Raw genomic sequence first — 22,548 nt, 5'->3', positions numbered from 1 at the left:
CACTGTTGTGACTCTATGTCTCACCATTTAGATAATATGCTTACTTTCATTGGACAATTTCACATTTGCCCTCATTGTAGTCCATTTGCCAGATCTTTGCCCACTCACACTGAATCTACCCATCCCTTTGTAGCCTCCTGGTTGGGATGTGGCTCAATGTTATATTGTCTCTCTCTCTCTCGCTCTCGCCCTGCAGACTAAGTGCCTGACCCCTGACTTCAGTGAGGTCTTCTTCGACCTGGTGTGGGAGGTCCAGAGCCGACGTCTCAATGACCAACGGTGCTCCTTCCGTAGGAAGTTGAAAGACCGCCGAGCGTATCGATCGATGCCCTCAACACCTCTGGACAGAGAAAAACGTAAGGGATACACATCTGGATAGATATGTATACACACAGATGTAGGGGTGTGCATTAATGCAGTGGTGCACATGTATGTGTGCATGTGTCCATAGCTGTGTATCTGTATGGATGTACATGATGCCATGGATGTGTAGGCATACACTGATGAGTATGTGCACATGGAGGTGGCTATCAAAAACTCAAGCTTTTTTTGCTTGAGTTTTTTGCAAAAAAAGTCTGTTTTTGGATATTTAGCCCAATCAATTTACAGCAGGCACTCAGCTACCAGGAACCGATAAGATTTGAATTTAATGGTGTTGACAACATCAGACCAATCCTACTGTAGAAAAATTGATAGGTCATCGCAGGTATAAAAGAGAGTGCGGGGGGGTGGGGGGGGGAGGGGGGGAATGGGAGAGCAACGGGAGAACTGCCACCTCTAAACTTTGAGAGGGAGAGAGCAGCTCTCAACTCTGCTAGCTTCAGATAACTCTCAAGAAAACGCACAACCTAACCAGCGAAAGGTACCAAATCAGAAAGAATTTACGGACAGAGGAATCAACAGAGGAACTCCGAAGGATTCTGAAAGCCACAAAACCTGGTTGTATTATTCTGAGAGTGACTAAATTCCATTATTATGCTTTTGGTTAATGATGAGTATTGCATTTATTTGAACAACATTCTTGTAGAACCTTATTTTATTCAGTATGTTATTTATTTAGTTGAAGTTCCCTGTTAGTTAAATTCTTAAAATTGTTAAGCGTTCATCTTGAAGTGAGTGTCAGGTATTTCTGTTGGTTAACAACTAAACATTACTGAAGGACAGTTCACACCTTCCCACACACTTTTAATAGATTACGGGGTGAGGTATTCCTCTTTGGGGAATTCGGTGTTACATTTTAAAAGGGAGCCAACCTCTGCGTTGTAACAGTATCAACATGGGAACATAGGAATTAGAAGCAGAACTCGACAAATCCAGCACTTTGCGCATCTCCGCCATTCACTTAGATCATGGCTGATCTCTCCCTGGTGTCAAATCCATCTCCCCACCTGTTCCCCATATACCTTTAACCTGTCTGTATATCAGAAATATATCCATCTCCTTCTTGAAACCCATTCAGTGATATGCATGGAATGTGCATGTGTACGTCAAAGTCTCTATATTTGAGGAAGGGTGCGGTGGCATTGGAGGCAGCTCAGAGGAGGTTCACCAGATTGATTCCGGGGATGAAAGGGTTGACGGACGAGGAGAGATTAAACAGTTTGGGCTTATACTCGCTGGTATTGAGGGGACACACGTTTAAAGTGAGGGGAGATTTGACGAAAACCTTTTTCACTCAGAGGGTGATAACGGTCTGGAATGCGCTGCCTGGGAGAGTGATGGAGGCGGATGCCTCACATCCTTTAAAAGGTACCTGGATGAGCACTTGACACATTATAACATTCAGGGCTATGGTCCAAGTGCCGGCAAGTGGGATTTAATGGGCAGGTGAGGGCCTTTCATGAATCGGCGCAAACTTGATGGGCTGAAGGGCCTCTTCTGCGCTGTAGTGCTCTGTGATTCTGTGAGATTACAAGAATGAGAGGGGATGTGATCGAGGTATCTCACATTTTAGAAGGGATTGCTAGAGTAAATGTAGGCCAAAGGTTTCCCCTTGTGGGGACAATCTAGAATAAGAGGTCACAGGTTGAGAGGGAGTTGATTTAACACTGAGATGAGGAGGAACGACTTCTCTCAGGGGGTGGTGAATCTGTGGCACTCGCTGCCCCATAGCGTGGTGGAGCCTGGATCATTAAATGGTTTCAAGTAGGGGATGGATATATTTCTGATAAAAGAGTGGGTGAAGGGGATATGGGGAACAGGTGGGGAGGTGGATTTGGGACTAGGCTGAGATGAGCCATGATCTGGTTGAATGGCAGAGCAGGCTGGAATGTAGCGACTTTTGCTCCTAATTCCTATGTTCCTATGGACATGTGTACATTGAAATGTAAGTTCACAAAGATTTACATCAACGCACATGTTTGCATGAATGTAAACATACAGGGATGCAAACCTATGTGGGTAGGTTTACATGGATGTTGCTGTTTAATTAAGTATTAGTCACAGGTAGGCACAGATTAGGTTGACTGGCCAAGCAAAATTGCCACTTAATGTCAGGGGGATTAGCAGGATAAATAGATGGGGTTACAGGGATAGGGGCTGGGTGGGATTGAGGTCGGTGCAGACGCAATGGGCCGAATGGCTCCCTTCTACACTGTAGGGATTCTATTCTAACATTAACGCCACAATGAAGTTACTGTGAAAATCTCCAAGTCGTCACACTCCGGCGACTGTTTGGGTACACCGAGGGAGAATTTAGTACCTAACCCACTTGTCTTTCGGGCTGCGGAAGGAAACCGGAGCACCCGGAGGAAACCCATGCGGACGTGGGGAGAACATGCAGACTCCGCACAGACAGTGACCCAACCCGGGAATCGAACCTGGGTCCCTGGCGCTGTGAGGCAGCAGTGCTAACCACTGCACCACCCAGCATGAATATATAAAAAGGAAGGAAGTTGTGGGGAGATAAGGCACTAGTGAAACAGTTTCATTGCCCTCTGCTGACCTTTCACCTTCCCTGCAGATTTCTTTCCCTCGACATCTTCCCTGCAAACTGAAGAATTCTTCGACCTGATTGCGTATTCGCAGAGCAGGCGTCTCAACGATCAGCGGGCCGACTTTGAAAATTCCCCCACGGTGGAACTCGCCTCATCATTCCCTGTGGACATCATCGAGTACCTGGCTCCCGTTGGCAGAACAGCACCCCGAACGCAGACAGGGGAGTCTCCGGTGGCAAGGCCGGCAGAGAGAGACCGGCCTCCCTCAGAGGGAGAAGAGATTGCAGCAGAGGGAGACGGGAACCCTGCAGGGGGAGATGAGAGCCCTGGAAATCCAACAGGGGGGGACGGGAATCCAGCAGGGGGAGACGGCACTCCAGCAGGGGGAGATGAGAGCCCTGGAAATCCAGCAGGGGGAGACGGGAATCCAGCAGGGGGAGACGTGAGTCCAGCAGAGGTAGACGGGAATCCAGCAGGGGGAGACGGGAGTCCAGCAGGGGGAGACAGAAGTCCAGCAGGGGAAGCCTGGAGTCCAGCAGGGGGAGACAGGAGCCCAGCAGGGGGAGTCGGGAGTCCAGCAGGAGGAGATGGGAGCCCTGGCAATCCAACAGAGGGAGTTGGCGACCCAGCAGAGGGGGACGGGAGTCCAGCAGCGGGGGATGGGAGTCCAGAAGAGGAAGCCGGGAGCCCAGAAGAGGGAAACGGGAGTCCAGCAGGGGGAGTTGGGAGCCCAGCAGATGGGGACGTGAGTCCAGCAGGGGGCGACGGGAGTCCAGCAGGGGGGGACGGGAGTCCAGCAGGGGCAGACGGGAGTGCTGCAGGGGAAGACAGGAGTCCAGCAGGGGGAGCCGAGATTCCAGCAGGGCTAGGGGAGACACTGGCAGCAAAAAAGAAAAAGGAGCCAGATGATGAACTGTACAACACCATTATGACACACCAGGTACAGAGAAACAAAAAGATTCCCATTTTCTCACAGACAGGGATACAAAGGGACCAGCGCGCGTGTCAGAGAGAGAAACAGAGTGGATGCTTCAGGGCGTAGTTTGCCCATGTTGCTGTCTAGGAATCTGCTTGAGTCTGTTTTACTTCATCCATTAACCGGGAGGGGGGGGTGGGGAACGTGGACATCGCTGGCTGGCTCCCCCCTTTACTGCCCAGTGAATATTGCCCTTGAAAAGGGGACAGTGAGCTGCCCTCCCGTAAACAGCCAAGCCTCTTCAGGGTAACGGAAACAGAAAATGCTGGAAAATCTCAGCAGGCCTGACAGCATCTGCGGGGGGAGGATTAGAGCCAACGTTTCGGGTCTGGATGACCCTTCATCAGGGCTGAAGAGAAGGAAAACAGGACAAGGTTTAGACTATGGGGAAGTGGCTGCAGTAATTGATAGGATTGGCAGAGACAGAAAGGCAAAGGGAATGTAAATGGTGATGTTAAAGGCTGGGAATGGTGCTAATAGCGTCCATTGAGAAACCGGAATGTGTGAATGGCAGGACAAAGGGGGGCAGAGTGTCAAAGGACAGCCTGAGGCCCCAGTGAGGTGGGGTTGGTGGGGCAGAGGGAGGAGTGGTTTGGAGATTTTAGAAGAGGAAAAGTAAAAAAAAAAGTAATAAAATTGGATGAATAAGACAAAAGGTAGAAATAAAATAAATGGAAATGAGGGATATGGACAGAGGGGCTAGGGAGCAGCCATTCCCCTTGGTTGAAGGGTCAGTTACGAGGGGATATAGGTTCAAAGTGAGGGGCAAGAGGTTTAAGGGGGATGTGAAGAAAAATTTCTATCCAGAGAGTGCTGACAGTCTGGAATGCACTGCCTGGGAGATTGGTAGTGGGTTGCCTCACACCCTTTAAAAAAAGTATCTGGATGAGAACTTGGCACATTGTAACATCCAGGGCTATGGGCCACGTTCTGGGAAATGGGATTAGGTGGGGACATTAGGATTTCTTGCATGTCGGTCCAGACTTGATGGGCCGAAGGGTCTCTTCTGCACTGTGTGATTCTATGATTCTATGAAATGGGGTGGAGGTCGAGGAGACAACTTCTGCTCTGAGGGTGGATTCCAGAATTGAGGGGGTCGGCTTATGAGGAGAGACTGAGTAGACTGGGGCTATACTCATTGGAATTCAGAAGAATGAGGGCTGAGAGAGACACATAAGATTATGGAGAGAATAGACAAGATAGAAGTTGTTCCCATTGGCGGGTGAAACTACAACTAGGGCATAGACCCAAAATAAGAGGGAGCAGATTTGGGACTGAGTACAGGAGGAACTTCTTCACACAAAGGGTTGTGCCTCTGTGGAACTCCCTGCGCAGTTGAGGCTACCTCATTGAATGTTTTTAAGGCAAAGATAGATAAATTTTTGAACAGTAAAGGAATTAAGGGTTATGGTGAGCGGGCGGGTAAGTGGAGCTGAGTCGACGAAAGGATCAGCCATGATCTTATTGAATGGCGGAGCAGGCTCGAGGGGCCAGATGGCCTACTCCTGCTCCTAGTTCTTATGTTCTTATGAAGCTGTTGTCTCGGTGTTCAGTCAGGAAGGCCATGAAGACTGGTTAACAGTCAAAATTAAAGGCCACTTTAGGGTCTAGTTAACAGTGAGCCCTGCTCTGACCCTAATCTGACTCATAAGCTAGTCTGGGCAAGATTTCCTTCCCCAACGGACATCAGTAAACTATTAGTGAGCGAGGGAGGAAGTGAAGCAATAGCCTTAATTGCAATGAGAAAAGGTAGTCCCTAGAAAAACTGTAGCATTAAACTATTCAAAGGAGGAAGTGGCAAAATTGGAAGAGGTTTTTTTAAAATATATTTTGCATGCCACCTCAGAATGAGAAAGGTTTTTCACTGTGGTTTTTAAATAGTCTACACAAGCTGTCCCGGGGTGGTACAGTGGTTAGCACTGCTGCCTCACAACGCCAGGGACCAGGGTTTGATTCCTGGCTTGGGTGACTGTATGTGTGGTGTTTGCACATTCTCCCCATGTCTGCGTGGGTTTCCTCCAGGTGCTCTGGTTTCCTTCCTACAGTCCAAAGATGTTGATTGGCCAGGCTAAGTTGATCCTAGAATCAGGGGGATTAGCAAGGTAAATATTGCAGGGGCTACGGGATGGGGCCTGGGTGGGATTGTGGTTGGAGCAGACTCAGTGGGCACTCGCAATTCCTTCAAATGCTTTCAATGTTAAATGTTCAAAATTTGACCCAACAGACAAGCAACCGTCCAGAGAATTACCGCAACAAATGCGAGACCTCCCCCTCCACCAAACCTCATCAATGTGCCCTTCTATTCACTTCTCCATCACGTAAGGTTCCCTTTAACCGCACCGTCCGGTGTAGCTCAGTTGGCTGGACGACTGGTTAGTGATGCAGAGCGATGCCAACAGCACAGGTTCGATTCTCGTACTGGCTGCGGTTACTCATGAAAGCCCCACCTTCTCAATCTTGCCCGAAGTCTGGTGATCCCTCAGTTAAATCACCACCTCTCCCCCTCCAAGGGGAACACAGCCGGTGGTCACCTGGGACGATGGCAACTTTACCACTTTCCTCACCATATCATGGTGACACAGTTCCACATCTTTCCCCGTCAAAGGCATTTCTCCTTAATTCCCGATTGGATTTATTAATCTCATCCCCTAGTTTCGGTCCTGCCCCGCACCGCACTACCCCCATCTCACCCATCACAAGAGGAATCATTTTCTCCACTTAACCCTCTCAAATAGTTAAACATCTCTCATAGAATCTACCGAATCCCTACAGTGCAGAAGGAGGCCATTCAGCCCGTTGGGTCTGCACCGACTCTCTGACAGAATGTCTTACCCAGGCCCTCACCACTCTCTTCCCCCACCCCACCCTACCCTACCCAAGGTACTCACACATTTAGTATGGCCAATCCACCTAATCTGCACATCTTGGGACATTAAGGGGCAATTTAGCATGGCCAATCCATCTCACCTGCACATCTAAGGGACAATTTAGTCTTTCAGACTGTGGGAGGAAACCGGAGCACCCGGAGGAAACCCATGCAGGTACGGGGAGAATGTGCAAATTCCGTACAGGCAGTGACCCAAGCCGGGAATCGAACTTGGGACCCTGTGAGGCAGCAGTGTTAACCATTGGGCCACTCCCTCTCAGATCATCCCCATCCTGCCTCCCCACCAACCCCAGCCATCTTTTTTCTGAGACCATAGGTCCATAAGAAATAGTAACTGTAGTCGGGCTATTCAGCCCCTCAGCCTGCTCTGTCACTTAATAAGATCATGACCGATCGAGCACTCACTAAGTCCACTTTCCCACCTAATCTCTGTAATTCCCTGAATGATTAAAAATATCCGGCACGGTGGCACAGTGGTTGGCACTGCTGCCTCATAATGCCAGGGACCCAGGTTCGATTCTCGGCTTGGGTCACTGTCTGTGCGGAGTCTGCACATTCCCCCCGTGTCTGCGTGGGTTTCCTCCGGGTGCTCCGGTTTCCTCCCACAGTCTGAAAGACGTGCTGGTTAGGGTGCATTGGCCATATAAAATTCTCCCTCAGTGCACCCCAACAGGCACCTGAGGTTGGCGACTAAGGGGTTTTCACAGTAACTTCATGTAAGCCTAGTTGTGACACCGGGTACCTATAAGGAACACCCAAAATAGGAAGTTTGGCTAACACAGGGTAAAGTGACTAAGTGGGTGAGGTTTCCTTATTATTAAGACATGCGATTCACACATATCCCCAGCAGAGGGAGCTGTCTGCTGCAGTTTGAAGGGGTTGATTTTTTGACCCTCTTCTCCCCCCTCCTCCTCTCTGAGGCCATACGGGGTTGACAGGTACAGGAAATAGAGGGAAACTAAAGCCTCTCCCCCACTTTAGAAGACAGCGTCCCATTTAGCCATCCATTTGAATCCATCAACAGAAACCGGCCCCTATCTCAGACCCCAATCAAGTTGTGAAACTCATGTTGCTGAAATGTTTGGGGCCACTAGTGGAGGCGATGGCCTAGTGGTATTATCGCTAGACTGTTAACTCAGAAATCTCAGCTAATGTTCTGGGGACCCAGGTTCGAATCCCACCATGGCAGACGGTGGAATTTGAATTCAGTAAAAATATTTGAGATTATGAATTTACTGATGACCATGAAACCGTTGCCAATTGTTGGAATAAACCCATCTGGTTCACTAATACCCTTTGGAGAAGGAAATCTGCCGTCCTTACCTGGTCCGGCCTACATGTGGTTCCAGAGCCACAGCAATGTGATGACTCTCAACTGCCCTTGGGCAACGAGGGATGGGCAATAAATGCTGGCCAGCCAGCGACACTCATGTCTCACAAAGAAATGGTTGGTACGGTGGCACAGTGGTTAGCACTGCTGCCTCACAGCGCCAGCGACCCGGGTTTGATTCCCAGCTTGGGCCACTGGCTGTGCGGAGTTTGCAAGTTCTCCCCGTGTCTGCATGGGTTTCCTCCAGGTGCCCTGGTTTCCTCCCATAGTCCAAAGAAGTGCGGGTTAGGGTGCATTGGCCATGCTAAACAGCCCATAACGTCCCAGGATGTGTAGGTTAGAGGGATTAGTCAGGTTGTGGGAATAGGGCCTGGGGTGGGATTGTTGTTGGCGCAGACCCGATGGGCTGAATGGCCTCTTTCTGCATTGCTGGGTTGCTATGGCTTCTATATAAAGAAAGCAAGGGGCAAGTGAGCACGGGGAGTGGGGAGAGGCGGGGTGGGGGGCAACCCTCACGGTAACTGAGGGCCATCCTGTAAGGGTGAAATATTAGCATCAGGCACTCAACGTGTTGGTCTGACGTTCATCTGCCAGGCATTATAGAGACTCGAAACGTTGGCTCCATCCTCTCTCCACAGATTTTTGTTTCAGATTCCAGCAGCACCACCTGTATTTTGCTTTTATTTTATCCGAGCATTCTTTATAATTCATTCTGAAATATATTCGATCGTGGTTAGTTCGTGAATGAGCCTAATTTCCATCTTGTGGCCTAGTGAGACAAAGGAAGCCCACTCCCCCTGGGCCTTGCTTGGCCTGGGCTGCCTGTCATTGAACTGAGGCCTTCGGGAGGGGGTTGGGGAAAGGCTCAAGCCTCTGGGGTGGGATTCGAACCCAGCCCGTCATGGCTCAGTGGGCTGGCTGTCGAGTGTCTACTGACACCAGGCGTTGTCAGGGGCGATGAATCGGGCTGAGGGCAGTGAGGTATTCTGGGAGCGAACAGCAGCTGGCATCAAGTAACCCATTTTGTTTTCTCTCTCTCTCTCTTGTCCCCCTCTTCGCCTCCTCCAGTCGGCCAGCGCTCGGATCGAGGATCAGCGCAGCAAGCCTCCGGCCTACAGCTCCCAGGCCTTCTTCGACCTGCTGCACCGCCTGCAGGAGCAGCGGATGGATGAGCAGAGGGCGCCCCTGCCGCCAGGCCTGACCCCCAGGCGGGCGCCCACCAGGGTCGTGGAGGAGCGTCGGGGCTCCATCTTCTCGCCCCTGCTGAAGGGCATGTCGCAGCGCCGTGCCCACTCTAACTAAAAAGGCAACGGGGGGGTGGGGAATGGTGGGGGGGAGCAAAATGAGATAGAGTTAAAAATAAATACAAATACGGTACAGAGGAAATCCTGGCAGGTGGAAGGTTAAAGATATAAATATATAAATATAGATTAGCTCACAGACCAGCGGAAACTATACTCCGTTTCCCAGTCAGAGATATTGAAGTGCAGAAGCTCGAAAACCTGAGAACGTAGAGTCATAGATAGAGTCATAGTGGTTTACAGTGTGGAAACAGGCCCTTCGGCCCAACTTGTCCATGCAGACCCTTTTTTTAACCACTAAGCTGGTCCCAATTGCCCGCATTTGGCCCATATCCCTCTACACCCATCTTACCCATGTAATTGTCTAAATGCTTTTTAAAAGACAAAACTGTGCCCACCTCTACTACTACTACCTCTGGCAGCTTGTTCCAGACACTCATCACCCTCTGTGTGAAAAAAGTTGCCCCTTTTCTGTATCTCTCCCCTCTCACCTTCAACCAACACCCCCTAGTTTTAGACTCTCCTTTCTTTTGGAAAAGATATTGACTATCTAGCTGATCTACGCCCCTCATTATTTTATAGACCTCTATAACATCACCTCGAAACCTCCTATGCTTCAGAGGAAAAAGTCCCAGTCTATCCAGCCTCTCCTTATGACTCAATCCATCAAGTCCCGGTAGTATCCTAGTAAATCTTTTCTGCGCTCTTTCTAGTTTAATAATATCCTTTCTATTAATAGGGTGACCAGAACTGTACCTGGTATTCCAACTAACGCTAATCCTTTCACCCACATCCAGATGGCATTAAAATGGGGCCTACTCAGCGCCGTGCCACCCTGCAGCCTGTCCTGGTGGGCATCGACTTCACTGCCCCGATTCCACACCCCGGTCACAGTCACCCTCAGGCCCATCCCGTTCACCGAGGGCTGCTACCGGCTGCCCTTCCCTTGTCTCCAAGCCTTTCCGGCCCAGCTATTCCCCCGCTTCTGCGGTTACTGAGTCCATCACTTGCGCATTTCCCCTTCGAGACACTGTTTGAAACCACCTCTCCGCCCAAGCTTCGGACAACTGGTTCGTTGTTGTTTAGTGTGGCTTTGCATCCTTCCTGTTTTGTTTTGTAGCCTTTGGGGAAGAGCTGTGGGGGTGGCAGGGGTGGGGGGAGCGATGGAAAAATCTCCCAGCTGATTAGTAGCCCATTGACACTGCGTCAAATGCTCTTCCAGTCTCCTACAAGTCCTGGTGTTGGACTCGAACCTGGAGCCCCTGGTCCATCGGTGTGGAGGGGTGTGCCACCACTGCCCTACAAGGCCTCGGACAAACTTGTGCCAACGGCGCCCATCTTTGGCACGACGCCACTTTCCCTTCTGTTCGATGACTCCCCTGTGAAGCACCTTAGGACATTTTCCTACATCGTAGGCACCTCATGGATACAAGTTGTTGTTGTCGTCAGGGGATTTCCGCCACGGTTCATCTCAATCCAGTCGGTCGTGCAGCCGTCGTTGGGGAGGGCAGCGAGAGGGTTGGGGGGGGGGTGCGGTGTGTGAGTGTCACTGGTGGGCGGCCGGCCCCTCGAGCAGGAATATTGGCTAGTCTCCCCCGCCCCCGCCTCAGTTAAAGGCCACTGATATAAAATATGATCACTCAGCTCCCTGCCCAGTGAGTCCGTCACGGAGGGGTGGGTCAGATGCTTTCTGTATGTTATGCGGTACGGAGATGGCATTGCTGCTGCATTTCACACCCATTCCAAACTGCCCTCTAGGAGGCGCTGCCGAGCTGCCCTCTCGAATTGCTGGAGCCCGTCTCCTGAAGGTACACCCGCAGTGCTGTTAGGGAGGAATTCCAGGATTTTGATCCAGCGGCACAGTGGTTAGCGCTGCTGCCTCACAGCGCCAGGGACCCGGGTTCTATTCCAGGCTGGAGTCAGTGTCTGTGTGAAGTTTGCATGTTCTCCCCATGTCTGCATGGGTTTCCTCCGGATGCTCCAGTTTCCTCCCACACTCCACAGATGTGCAGGCTGGGCTGATTGGCCATGCTAAATTGCCCCCTAGTGTCCAAAGATGTGCAGGTTAGGGGGATTAGCCATAGCAAATTAACCCTTGGTGTCCAAAGATGTGCAGGTAATGGGGATGGCCATGCTAAATTACCCCTTAGTGTCAAAGGTGTGTAGGTTAGGGGGATTGGCCATGTTAAATTGTCCCTTAGTGTTCCAATATGTATAGATTTAGTGGGGTAAATACATGAGGTTATGGGGAGAGGGTGTGTAAGATACTCGGAGAGTTGGTACAATTCGATAGGCCAAATGCCCTCTGCTGCACTGTAGGGATTCGATGATTCTCCTTAGATGAAAGAGAAGGGATGGTGATATATTTCCAAGTCAGGACGGTGAGCGACTTGGAGGGGAAACTTGCAGGTGGTGGTGTTCCCAGGTTTCTGCTGCCCTTGTCCTTCTAGGTGGAAGTGGTCATAGCTTTGGAAGGTGCTGTCTAAGGATCTTTGATGAATTGCTGCAGTGCATCTTGTAGATAGTACACACTGCTGTTACTGAGGTGGAGGGAGTCAATGTTGAATCTGTGAGATGGCGTGTGAATCATCGGACTGCTTTACCCAGGATGGTGTCGAGCTTCTTGAGTGTTGTTGGAGCTGCAACCATCCAGACAAGTGGGGAATATTCCATCACACTCCTGATTTGTACCTTGTAGGTGGTGGATAGACTTTGGGGAGTCAGAAGATTAGTTATTCATCGTAGAATTCCCAGCCTCTGACCTGTTCTGATAAAAATACTTTTTCCCTCTATGGACAACTTAGATACTTCCCATGCAGTCCCTGCAGCACACATCACCAGCCCACTCCCTGTACGTTGGAATTAATGGATATAAAATTAAGGGATTCCTGACCTGCATTCCCACATTTGGAAATTTCAAGATCATAGAATCTTACAGTGCAGAAGGAGGCCATTCAACCCATCGAGTCTACACCAACCAGAATTCCGCCCAGGCCCTATCCCCTTTATCCCGTAACCCCATGCATTTACCCTAGCTAATCCCCCTGACACTAAGGGGCAACTTATCATGGCCAATCCACCTAACCTGCACATCTTTGGAGTGTGGGAGGGAAGCGGAGCACCCGGAGGAAACCCGCGCAGACGTGGGGAGAATGTGCAAACTCCCTGCACAGACAGTGACCCAAGCCGGGAATCAAACCCAGGTCCCTGGCGCTGTGAAGCAGCAGTGCTAACCACTGTGCCACCGTGCCAGATAGACACCCTGCCTTGAATCTGTATGTTATCTACAACCCTCTCGGTATCCCAGAACACCAGTGAAGGGCAGTTACCAAGCTGATCAGATACTAAGAGTTTAGTGATGTTGCTGGAGGGTTGAAGATTGGCCAGACTGGGGACCACTCCTGCCATGGAATCTTTCAGGTCCACTCGAGATCGAGGGCAAATGGGCCCGGGATTCAGGTATTATTGGAACGGCGACATCTCTGACAGAGCGGCACTCCCTCAATACTGCACCAGGGTGTGTCTCAACCTGAATGTCATGTTCTCCAGAGCGAACACTCCGAGGTGAGAGTGGGCCGTAGCTGTGAGTTTAAGTCCCGGCCCGTGAATTTGCGTGGATTTTTTAATGTATTTATTGAGTGAATGCACAAACAGTGTCCCCTGGTCCTGCTGCGTTGAGTGTGGCTAGGCCGTCACTGAAGTTATGGACTCTATGGAGTGGTGGAAAATTTGCCCTCTCCCAAGAGCATATAGGGGGTTGGAAGTGATGCCCCATCTGTGGAGGTTGGCCAAGCAGCAGCCATGGCTGATCCCAAACCTGGTACCACTCTTTATAGGACTAGAGGGCACAGCCTCAAGATAACGGGGGGGGGGAGGGCGTGCAGTTTAGATCGGAGTTGAGGAGGAACTTCTTCACTCAAAGGGTGGTGAACCTCTGGAATTCTCTGCCCGTTGAAGTGGTGGAGGCTGCCTCACGAAATATATTTAAGTCATGGGTAGATGGATTTCTGATAGACAGGGGAATTAAGGGTTATGGGGAGAAAGCGAGAAAGTGGAACTGATCCACTTCAGATCAGCCATGATCTTATTGAATGGTGGGGCAGGCTCGAAGGGCTAGGTGGCCTACTCCTGCTCCTATTTCTTATGTTGGCTATGTGGAGGTGTGATGTTTTCCAGGATCAGCTCCAAACAATGCTTCAGTCATAAAAAGGTGAAAGGAGTGTGGAGCTGTGTCCCTTCAAGTTAAAACAGTAGATGTACTAATGAAGTATTGTTAATTGAGGGTGGCACAGTGGCATAGTGGTTAGCACCGCTGCCTCACAGCACAAGGGACCCAGGTTCAATTCTGGCCTCAAGTGGTTGTCTCTGTGGAGTTCATATATTCTCCCTATGTCTGCGTGGATTTCCTCCGGGTGCCCCGGTTTCCTCACACATTCCAAAGATGTGCAGGTTAGGTGGATTGGTCATACTAAATTTCCTCTTAGTGTCCAAAGGGTGCAGGTTAGGTGGATTGGCCATGCTAAATTGTCCCTTAGTGTCCAAAGATGTGTATGTTAGGTGGATTGGTTGTGCTAAATTATCCCTTAGTGTCCAAAGATGTGTAGGTTAGGTGGATTGGTTGTGCTAAATTATCCCTTCGTGTCCAAAGATGTGTATGTTAGGTGGATTGGTTGTGCTAAATTATCCCTTAGTGTCCAAAGATGTGTAGGTTAGGTGGATTGGTTGTGCTAAATTATCCCTTAGTGTCCAAAGATGTGTAGGTTAGGTGGATTGGCCATGCTAAATTGTCCCTTAGTGTCCAAAGATGTGTATGTTAGGTGGATTGGTTGTGCTAAATTATCCCTTAGTGTCCAAAGATGTGTATGTTAGGTGGATTGGTTGTGCTAAATTATCCCTTAGTGTCCAAAGATGTGTAGGTTAGGTGGATTGGTTGTGCTAAATTATCCCTTAGTGTCCAAAGATGTGTAGGTTAGGTGGATTGGCCATGCTAAATTGTCCCTTAGTGTCCAAAGATGTGTATGTTAGGTGGATTGGTTGTGCTAAATTATCCCTTAGTGTCCAGAGATGTGTAGGTTAGGTGGATTGGTTGTGCTAAATTATCCCTTAGTGTCCAAAGATGTGTATGTTAGGTGGATTGGTTGTGCTAAATTATCCCTTAGTGGCCAAAGGTGTGCAGGTTAGGTGGATTGGTTGTGCTAAATTACCCCTTAGTGGCCAAAGGTGGTGCAGGTTAGATGGCTTGGTCAAGCTAAATTGTCACTTAGTGCCCAAAGCTGAGCAGGTTAGGTGGATTAACCATGCTAAATTGCCCCTTAGTGTCCAAAGATGTGTAGACTAGGGGGATTAGTGGGGTAAATGGATGGGATTACGTGGATAGGTCTTGGAAGGGATGTTCTGTCGGAATGTTGGTGCAGACATGATGGGCCAAATGGCCTCCCCCTGCACGGCAGGGATTTATGATTCTATCACTCAATGCCCTGATGTCAGTAAATGTGACCAAGTCTGCCTGTAAAACATTGGCTAACGCTTCAGAAACTAACTCAGCGGGTTGTGTAATCAGTGGAGACGGAGACAATTTTCCAGGTCACTTAAATTGGTTCACCAGTTTCCCGAGGGAAGGAATTCTGCTGTCTTTGAGTGATGTCTAAGCGTCAGACCCACACCAACAACTTCATTGTTGACCCAGTTTTCTCCCCCTTCCCCTCTCCCCCCCCGAGGCAGAGAAAGGTACACAATCCTGAAAGGGTTCAGATGAAATAAATTCGGAGGAACCCTTGCACTGGTAAATGGGGCTCCTAATGGGGTGAAGGAAGCGGGCAGCACACAGAGGAAGTTAATTAACCACCCCATTCACACCAGCACTAGGGGAGTGTGGCACAGCTGTGGGGACGCTGTCTCCCGCAATTAAACACATCTCAGGCTCCTGTTTATTTTACATTCGTTCATGGGACAGCATTTATTACCTGTTCCTGAGGGAATTTAAGAGTCAACCACATTGCCATAGTTCTGGAGTCACATGTAGGCCAGACCAGGTAAGGATGGCAGATTTCCTTCTCTGAAGGGACATTAGGGAACCAAATGGGTTTTTCCAACAATTGACAATGGTCATCAGTAGATTCTTAATTCCAGATTTTTTTTACTGAATTCAAATTCCATCTGCCATGATGGGATTCGAACCTGGGTTCCCAGAACATTAGCTGATTTTCTGGATTAGTAGTTTAATTATAGTACCACTAGGCCATCACCCCCCCCCCCTTATTCCGATCGATCCTATTCCCTTGTGACAATGGTCGTCATCAGATTTTTAATTCTAATGGTTTTTTTATTGAATTCAAATTTCACCGTCTGCCGTGGTGGGATTTGAACCCGGGTCCCCAGAGTATTACCCCGGCATCTCTGGATTACTAGTCCAACAACAATATCACTAGGCCGCCACCTTCCCTGTGTTGCAGTATCGAAAACAGACAAAGCTGTTGTTCAGGCCCAAAGCCTGTGCCTGGACACTCAACATGCCTACCCAGAAGGACAATGGAAGCTGAGTCAGGGATAACTTTCAAAGGGGAATGGGGCAAATGCAAGAAAAGTAAAAAAAAATCTGCTGGGCAAATGAATAGAGAAAGAAAAACAAGGAGGATGGGTAATAAGAACATAAGAACTAGGAGCTGGAGTAGGCCATCTGGCCCCTCGAGCCTGCTCTGCCACTTAATAAGATCATGGTTGATCTTTTCATGGAATCAGCTTCACTTAACTGCCTACTCACCCTTAATTCCTTTACTGTTCAAAAATCTACCTTTGCCTTAAAAACATCTAATGAGGCAGCCTCAACTGCTTCACTGGGCAAGGAATTCACAACCCTTTGGGTGAAGAAGTTCTTCCTCAACTCAGTCCTAAATCTGCTCCCCCTTATTTTGAGGCCATGCCCCCCAGTTCTAGTTTCATTGCCAGTGGAAATTACCTCCTTGCTTCCATTGTATCCAGTCCCTTCATAATTTTTATATGTTTCTATAAGATCCCCCCTCCTCATTCTTCTGCATTCCAATGAGTATAGCCCCAATCTCGCCTCATAAGCCAACCTTTCAACTCCAGAATCAATCCAGTGAATCTCCTCTGCTCCCCCACCCCCACCCCCGCCAGTGCCAGTATATCCTTTCTCGAGTAAGGAGACCAATAATAAGTAGTTGGCTTTCCCAGTGACGCTCTGGGAGTGAATTTTAACAAGAAATGCTTTCTTGGGAGAAGAATGTCCTAAAGTGCGAAATAAATGGGAGTTTCTTCGTCTCCATTCTGAATTGCAAAGTTTTTGTTCCCTGGATAATGAAAGCTGCCTGGTTATGTCACGTCGCTGGATTTTGGCGAGTGTGTGGAGAACCACCTTGCGCGCGCGATGTTATCCATTCCCAGAGCAGTTCTTTGGTTTAGTGAGGGTGTACTGAAGAACATCTGTAACTGCCTGTAAATAAACGTTGACAGTACAAAACCCCTTACCTCGCCTTCTGCATTTGACTTGATTTATTATTGCCACACGTATTGGGATACAGTGAAAAGTATTGTTTCTTGCGTTATGCACACAAAGCATGCCATTCATAGAATATTTAGGGAGAAAGGAAAGGCGAGGGTGCAGAATACACTGTTATAGTCATAGCTAGGGTGTTGAAAAACATCAGTCTAAAGATGTGAGGGTTCAGTTGATTGGCCAAGCTACATTGCTCCTTAGTATCCCAGGTTGTATAGGTTAGAGAGATCAATGAGGTAAATATGTGGTGTTAAGGGGATAGGGCCTGGGGCGGAGTGCAGATTAGATGGGCCAAATGACCTCCCTCTCACTGTATGGATTCTATGATTCTAAGATTTCTATCGCTTCATATAATGTAGCTCCATTCAAAAGTCTGATGGCAGCAAGGAAGAAGCTGTTCTTGAGTCGGTTGCTACGTGACCTCAGACCTATCTTTTTCCAGACGGAAGAAGGTGGAAGGGAGAATGTCCGGGGTGCGTGGGGTCCGCAATTATGCTGACTGCTTTTCTGAGGCAGTAGGAAGTGTAGACAGAGTCAATGGATGGCAGTAGGAAGTGTAGACAGAGTCAATGGCTGGGAGGCTGGTGTGTGTGATGGATTGGGCTACATTCACAACCTATTGTAGTTTCCTTGGGCAGAGCAGGAACCATACCAAGCGGTGATACGTCTGGAAAGGGTGCTTTCTGTAGTGCATCTGTAAAACTTGGGAGGGAATCATAGCAGCAATACTGAATTTCTTCAGTCTTCTGACAAAGTTGGTGAGCTTTCTTAACTATAGTGTCAGCATTGGTTGACCAGGACAGGTTGTTGGTGATCTGGGCACCTAAAAATCTGAAGCTCTCGATCTTTTCTACTTTATCCCTGTTGGTGTAGCCAGGGGCATGGTCCCCCACTAGGCTTCCTGAAGTTGATGATGATTTCCTTCGATGACCATCGTCCTTCTGAAACACCTTGAAACATTTTGTAGATAGAATTCTTTCGAAGGAGTGTGGTGGTACCAGCCATTCCCCGATACACACATGGCAAAAACAACAATGAGAAGTTTAAAGTTTATTTATTAGTCACAAGTAGGCCTATATTAACACTGCACTGAAGTTACTATGAAAATCCCCGAGTCGCCACACTCTGGTGTCTTTTGGACAGTGGGAGGAAACTGGAGCACCTGGAGGAAACCCACACAGACACAAGGAGAACGTGCAGACACCACACAGACGGTGACCCAAACTGGTGTTGTGAGGTAGCAGTGCTAACCACTGTGCCACCATGCCACCCAAAAGCGTGTGTGAGAATTGTGAACAATCTGCTTTTGCTGGCATTGTTTAAGAATGGAATACTAACCAGGCAACTGGCCAACTCCCGGCTAATTCATAATGCCTCGGGAACTTAAACATCCATTAACATGAACACTGAGAGAGGCTGAGAGACCCCAGCCAGTGTACGGATATCTCCCTGAGAGAGAGGGGACTGAGAGACCCCAGTCAGTGTACAGATACCTCCCTGAGAGAGGGACTGAGAGACCCCAGTCAGTATACAGGCATCTTCCTGAGAGAGAGAGGGACTGAGAGACCCCAGTCAGTGTACGGATATCTCCCTGAGAGAGAGGGGACTGAGAGACCCCAGTCAGTGTACAGATATCTCCCCGAGAGAGAGGGGACTGAGAGACCCCAGTCAGTGTACAGGCATCTTCCTGAGAGAGAGGGACTGAGAGACCCCAGTCAGTGTACGGATATCTCCCTGAGAGAGAGGGGACTGAGAGACCCCAGTCAGTGTACAGATACCTCCCTGAGAGAGAGGGGACTGAGAGACCCCAGTCAGTATACAGGCATCTTCCTGAGAGAGAGGGGACTGAGAGACCCCAGTCAGTGTACAGATACCTCCCTGAGAGAGAGGGGACTGAGAGACCCCAGTCAGTATACAGGCATCTTCCTGAGAGAGAGAGGGACTGAGAGACCCCAGTCAGTGTACGGATATCTCCCTGAGAGAGAGGGGACTGAGAGACCCCAGTCAGTGTACAGATATCTCCCCGAGAGAGAGGGGACTGAGAGACCCCAGTCAGTGTACAGGCATCTTCCTGAGAGAGAGGGACTGAGAGACCCCAGTCAGTGTACGGATATCTCCCTGAGAGAGAGGGGACTGAGAGACCCCAGTCAGTGTACAGATACCTCCCTGAGAGAGAGGGGACTGAGAGACCCCAGTCAGTATACAGGCATCTTCCTGAGAGAGAGGGACTGAGAGACCCCAGTCAGTGTACGGATATCTCCCTGAGAGAGAGGGGACTGAGAGACCCCAGTCAGTGTACAGATACCTCCCTGAGAGAGAGGGGACTGAGAGACCCCAGTCAGTATACAGGCATCTTCCTGAGAGAGAGGGACTGAGAGACCCCAGTCAGTGTACGGATATCTCCCTGAGAGAGAGGGGACTGAGAGACCCCAGTCAGTGTACAGATATCTCCCTGAGAGAGGGACTGAGAGACCCCAGTCAATGTACAGATATCTCCCTGAGAGAGGGACTGAGAGACCCAAGTCAGTATACAGATATCTCCCTAAGGGAGAGGGACTGAGAGACCCCAGTCAGTGTACAGATATCTTCCTGAGAGAGAGGGACTGAGGGACCCCAGTCAGTGTACAGATACCTCCCTGAGAGAGAGGGGACTGAGAGACCCCAGTCAGTATACAGGCATCTTCCTGAGAGAGAGGGACTGAGAGACCCCAGTCAGTGTACGGATATCTCCCTGAGAGAGAGGGGACTGAGAGACCCCAGTCAGTGTACACATATCTCCCTCAAGGGAAGGGGACTGAGAGCCCCCAGTCAGTGTACATGTATCTCCCTAAGGGTCAGTGGTGAGGTAAGATTGGCACAAGGTAATGCACCCAGTGATGAAATCTCTCACAAAAGAAAAGCTTTCCCATTTCAATTTCCTTCAAAGGCCACGCCAACATTAATATCTTATGGGGTGCTGGTGATCAGATGTCTATCAGGACTTCTCAGGTGAACAATGTGGCTCTCCAGTGTGGCGGCACTGTGGTTAGCACTGCTGCCTCACAGCGCCAGAGACCTGGGTTCTATTCCCAGCTCGGATCACTGTCTGTCCGGAGACTGCATGTTCTCCCCATGTCTGTGCGGGTTTCCTCCGGGTGCTCTGGTTTCCTCCTACAGTCCGAAAGACATGCTGGTTAGGGTGCATTGGCCACGCTAAATTCTCCCTCAGTGTTACCTGAACAGGTGGTGGAGTATGGCGATGAGGGGATTTTCACAGTAACTTCTTTGCAGTGTTAATGTAAACCTACTTGTGACTAATAATAATTAAACTTTAAATGTGGAGGGTGGCTAAGAAAGCATCTAAAAGAATCAGGTAAACAATGAAATATCATCGAGGTGCAACCGTAACCTGGGAGTACCTTAAGTTATCACTTGTTTTAAACTAGTATTCTGTTCCTCAACTGTCATGCTATTTTAAAAAAACTACCAAAAATTAATAAGTAATTGCAGTTGGACTGAGAAAAGCCCCAGAGTTTCCATACATTACTCAACATGAAAAAAATTGAGAAGAGCAGATTTCCATCAAATGGTTTCTATATAGAATTATGGATACCTGGGAGTGAGTTACAGACTGGAATCTAATCGAGGGGTTCAGATGGTTTATATATAGAATAATGGATACCTGGGAGTGAGTTACAGACTGGAATCTAATCGAGGGGTTCAGATGGTTTATATATAGAATAATGGATACCTGGGAGTGAGTTACAGACTGGAATCTAATCGAGGGGTTCAGATGGTTTATATATAGAATAATGGACACCTGGGAGTGAGTTACAGACTGGAATCTAATCGAGTGGTTCAGATGGTTTATATATAGAATAATGGACACCTGGGAGTGAGTTACAGACTGGAATCTAATCGAGTGGTTCAGATGGTTTATATATAGAATAATGGATACCTGGGAGGGAGTTACAGACTGGAATCTAATCGAGGGGTTCAGATGGTTTATATATAGAATAATGGATACCTGGGAGGGAGTTACAGACTGGAATCTAATCGAGGGGTTCAGATGGTTTATATATAGAATAATGGATACCTGGGAGTGAGTTACAGACTGGAATCTAATCGAGGGGTTCAGATGGTTTATATATAGAATAATGGATATCTGGGAGTGAGTTACAGACTGGAATCTAATCGAGGGGTTCAGATGGTTTATATATAGAATAATGGATACCTGGGAGTGAGTTACAGACTGGAATCTAATCGAGGGGTTCAGATGGTTTATATATAGAATAATGGATACGTGGGAGTGAGTTACAGACTGGAATCTAATCGAGGGGTTCAGGTGGTTTATATACAGAATAATGGATACCTGGGAGTGAGTTACAGAGTGAATGCTGCAGTGTGAGTTGGGGGGAGTGGTGGGGGGTGGTGGAGGTGGTCGGGAATAGATGGAACAGCTATCTTGACAGGCCTGCCCATTGACCAGAAGTTATGAAACCCCTGCTTCCAAACCCCCACACCCCAAAAAGACACTCCTCAAGTTGGACATTTGCACTCCTGAGTTTGGCTGTGGAGGAGGTGGAGTTGCGGGAGAAATGTTGAGGTGACTTTTTTATTTGTGCAGATGTGCCTTTTAAGTAGCAGCAGCATTGCCCCTTTAAGTAGCAGGATTGTTATTGCCCCTTTAGGCAGCTTTTGTTTCAGTCTTTCTGTTCTTGGGTGCATTGCCCCTATAAGCAAATTCTCTGTGTCAGTCTATGTGTTCTGGGCTGCTCCTGGTGCATTGCCCTTTAAGCAGCCTCTGTCTCAGTCTCTTTGCCCCTGGGTGCATTGCCCCTTTAAGCAGCCTCTCTCTGTATCAGTCTGTGCTCTGGGGTGCATTGCCCCTCTAAGCAACCTCTCTGTGACCCAGGCTCTGCTCCTGGGTGCATTGTCCCTTTAAGCAGCCTCGCTCTGTCTCAGTTTGTGCTCCTGGGTACATTGTCCCTTTAAGCAGCCTCTGTCCCAGGCTCTGCTCTGGGGTGCATTGCCCTGTTAAAGAGCCTCTCTCTGTCTCAGTGTCTGCTCCTGGGTGCATTGCCCCTTTAAGCAGCCTCTCTCTTTGTCCCAGGCTCTGCTCCTGGGTACATTGCCCCTTTAAGCAGCCTCTCTCTCTGTGTCCCAGGCTCTGCTCCTGGGTGCATTGCCCCTTTAAGCAGCCTCTCTCTGTGTCCCAGGCTCTGCTCCCGGGTGCATTGCCCCTTTAAGCAGCCTCTCTCTGTGTCCCAGGCTCTGCTCCCGGGTGCATTGCCCCTTTGAGCAGCCTCTCTCTGTGTCCCAGGCTCTGCTCCTGGGTGCATTGCCCCTTTAAGCAGCCTCTCTCTGTGTCCCAGGCTCTGCTCCTGGGTGCATTGCCCCTTTAAGCAGCCTCTCTCTGTGTCCCAGGCTCTGCTCCTGGGTGCATTGCCCCTTTAAGCAGCCTCTCTCTGTGTCCCAGGCTCTGCTCTCGGGTGCATTGCCCCTTTAAGCAGCCTCTCTCTGTGTCCCAGGCTCTGCTCCTGGGTGCATTGCCCCTTTAAGCAGCCTCTCTCTGTGTCCCAGGCTCTGCTCTCGGGTGCATTGCCCCTTTAAGCAGCCTCTCTCT

General features: G+C 49.2%; 1 protein-coding gene across 1 annotated transcript in view; it reads left to right on the top strand.

Annotated features, from left to right (window-relative positions):
* Positions 1 to 9,431, top strand: part of LOC145348687 (uncharacterized) — a 39,100-nt gene extending 29,669 nt beyond the window's left edge. The window contains exons 4-6 of the mRNA XM_080196845.1: positions 197 to 356; positions 2,963 to 3,876; positions 9,198 to 9,431. Coding sequence (XP_080052971.1) covers positions 197 to 356; positions 2,963 to 3,876; positions 9,198 to 9,431 — 1,308 coding nt within the window. The remainder of the gene's footprint in view (positions 1 to 196; positions 357 to 2,962; positions 3,877 to 9,197) is intronic.
* Positions 9,432 to 22,548: the final 13,117 nt, after the last annotated feature.

The sequence above is a fragment of the Carcharhinus amblyrhynchos genome, chromosome 9 (genome assembly GCF_965287045.1).
Source record: "Carcharhinus amblyrhynchos chromosome 9, sCarAmb.v2.hapA, whole genome shotgun sequence".
Taxonomy (NCBI): Eukaryota; Metazoa; Chordata; class Chondrichthyes; order Carcharhiniformes; family Carcharhinidae; genus Carcharhinus; species Carcharhinus amblyrhynchos.
This window is presented reverse-complemented; position numbering and strand designations above follow the sequence as displayed.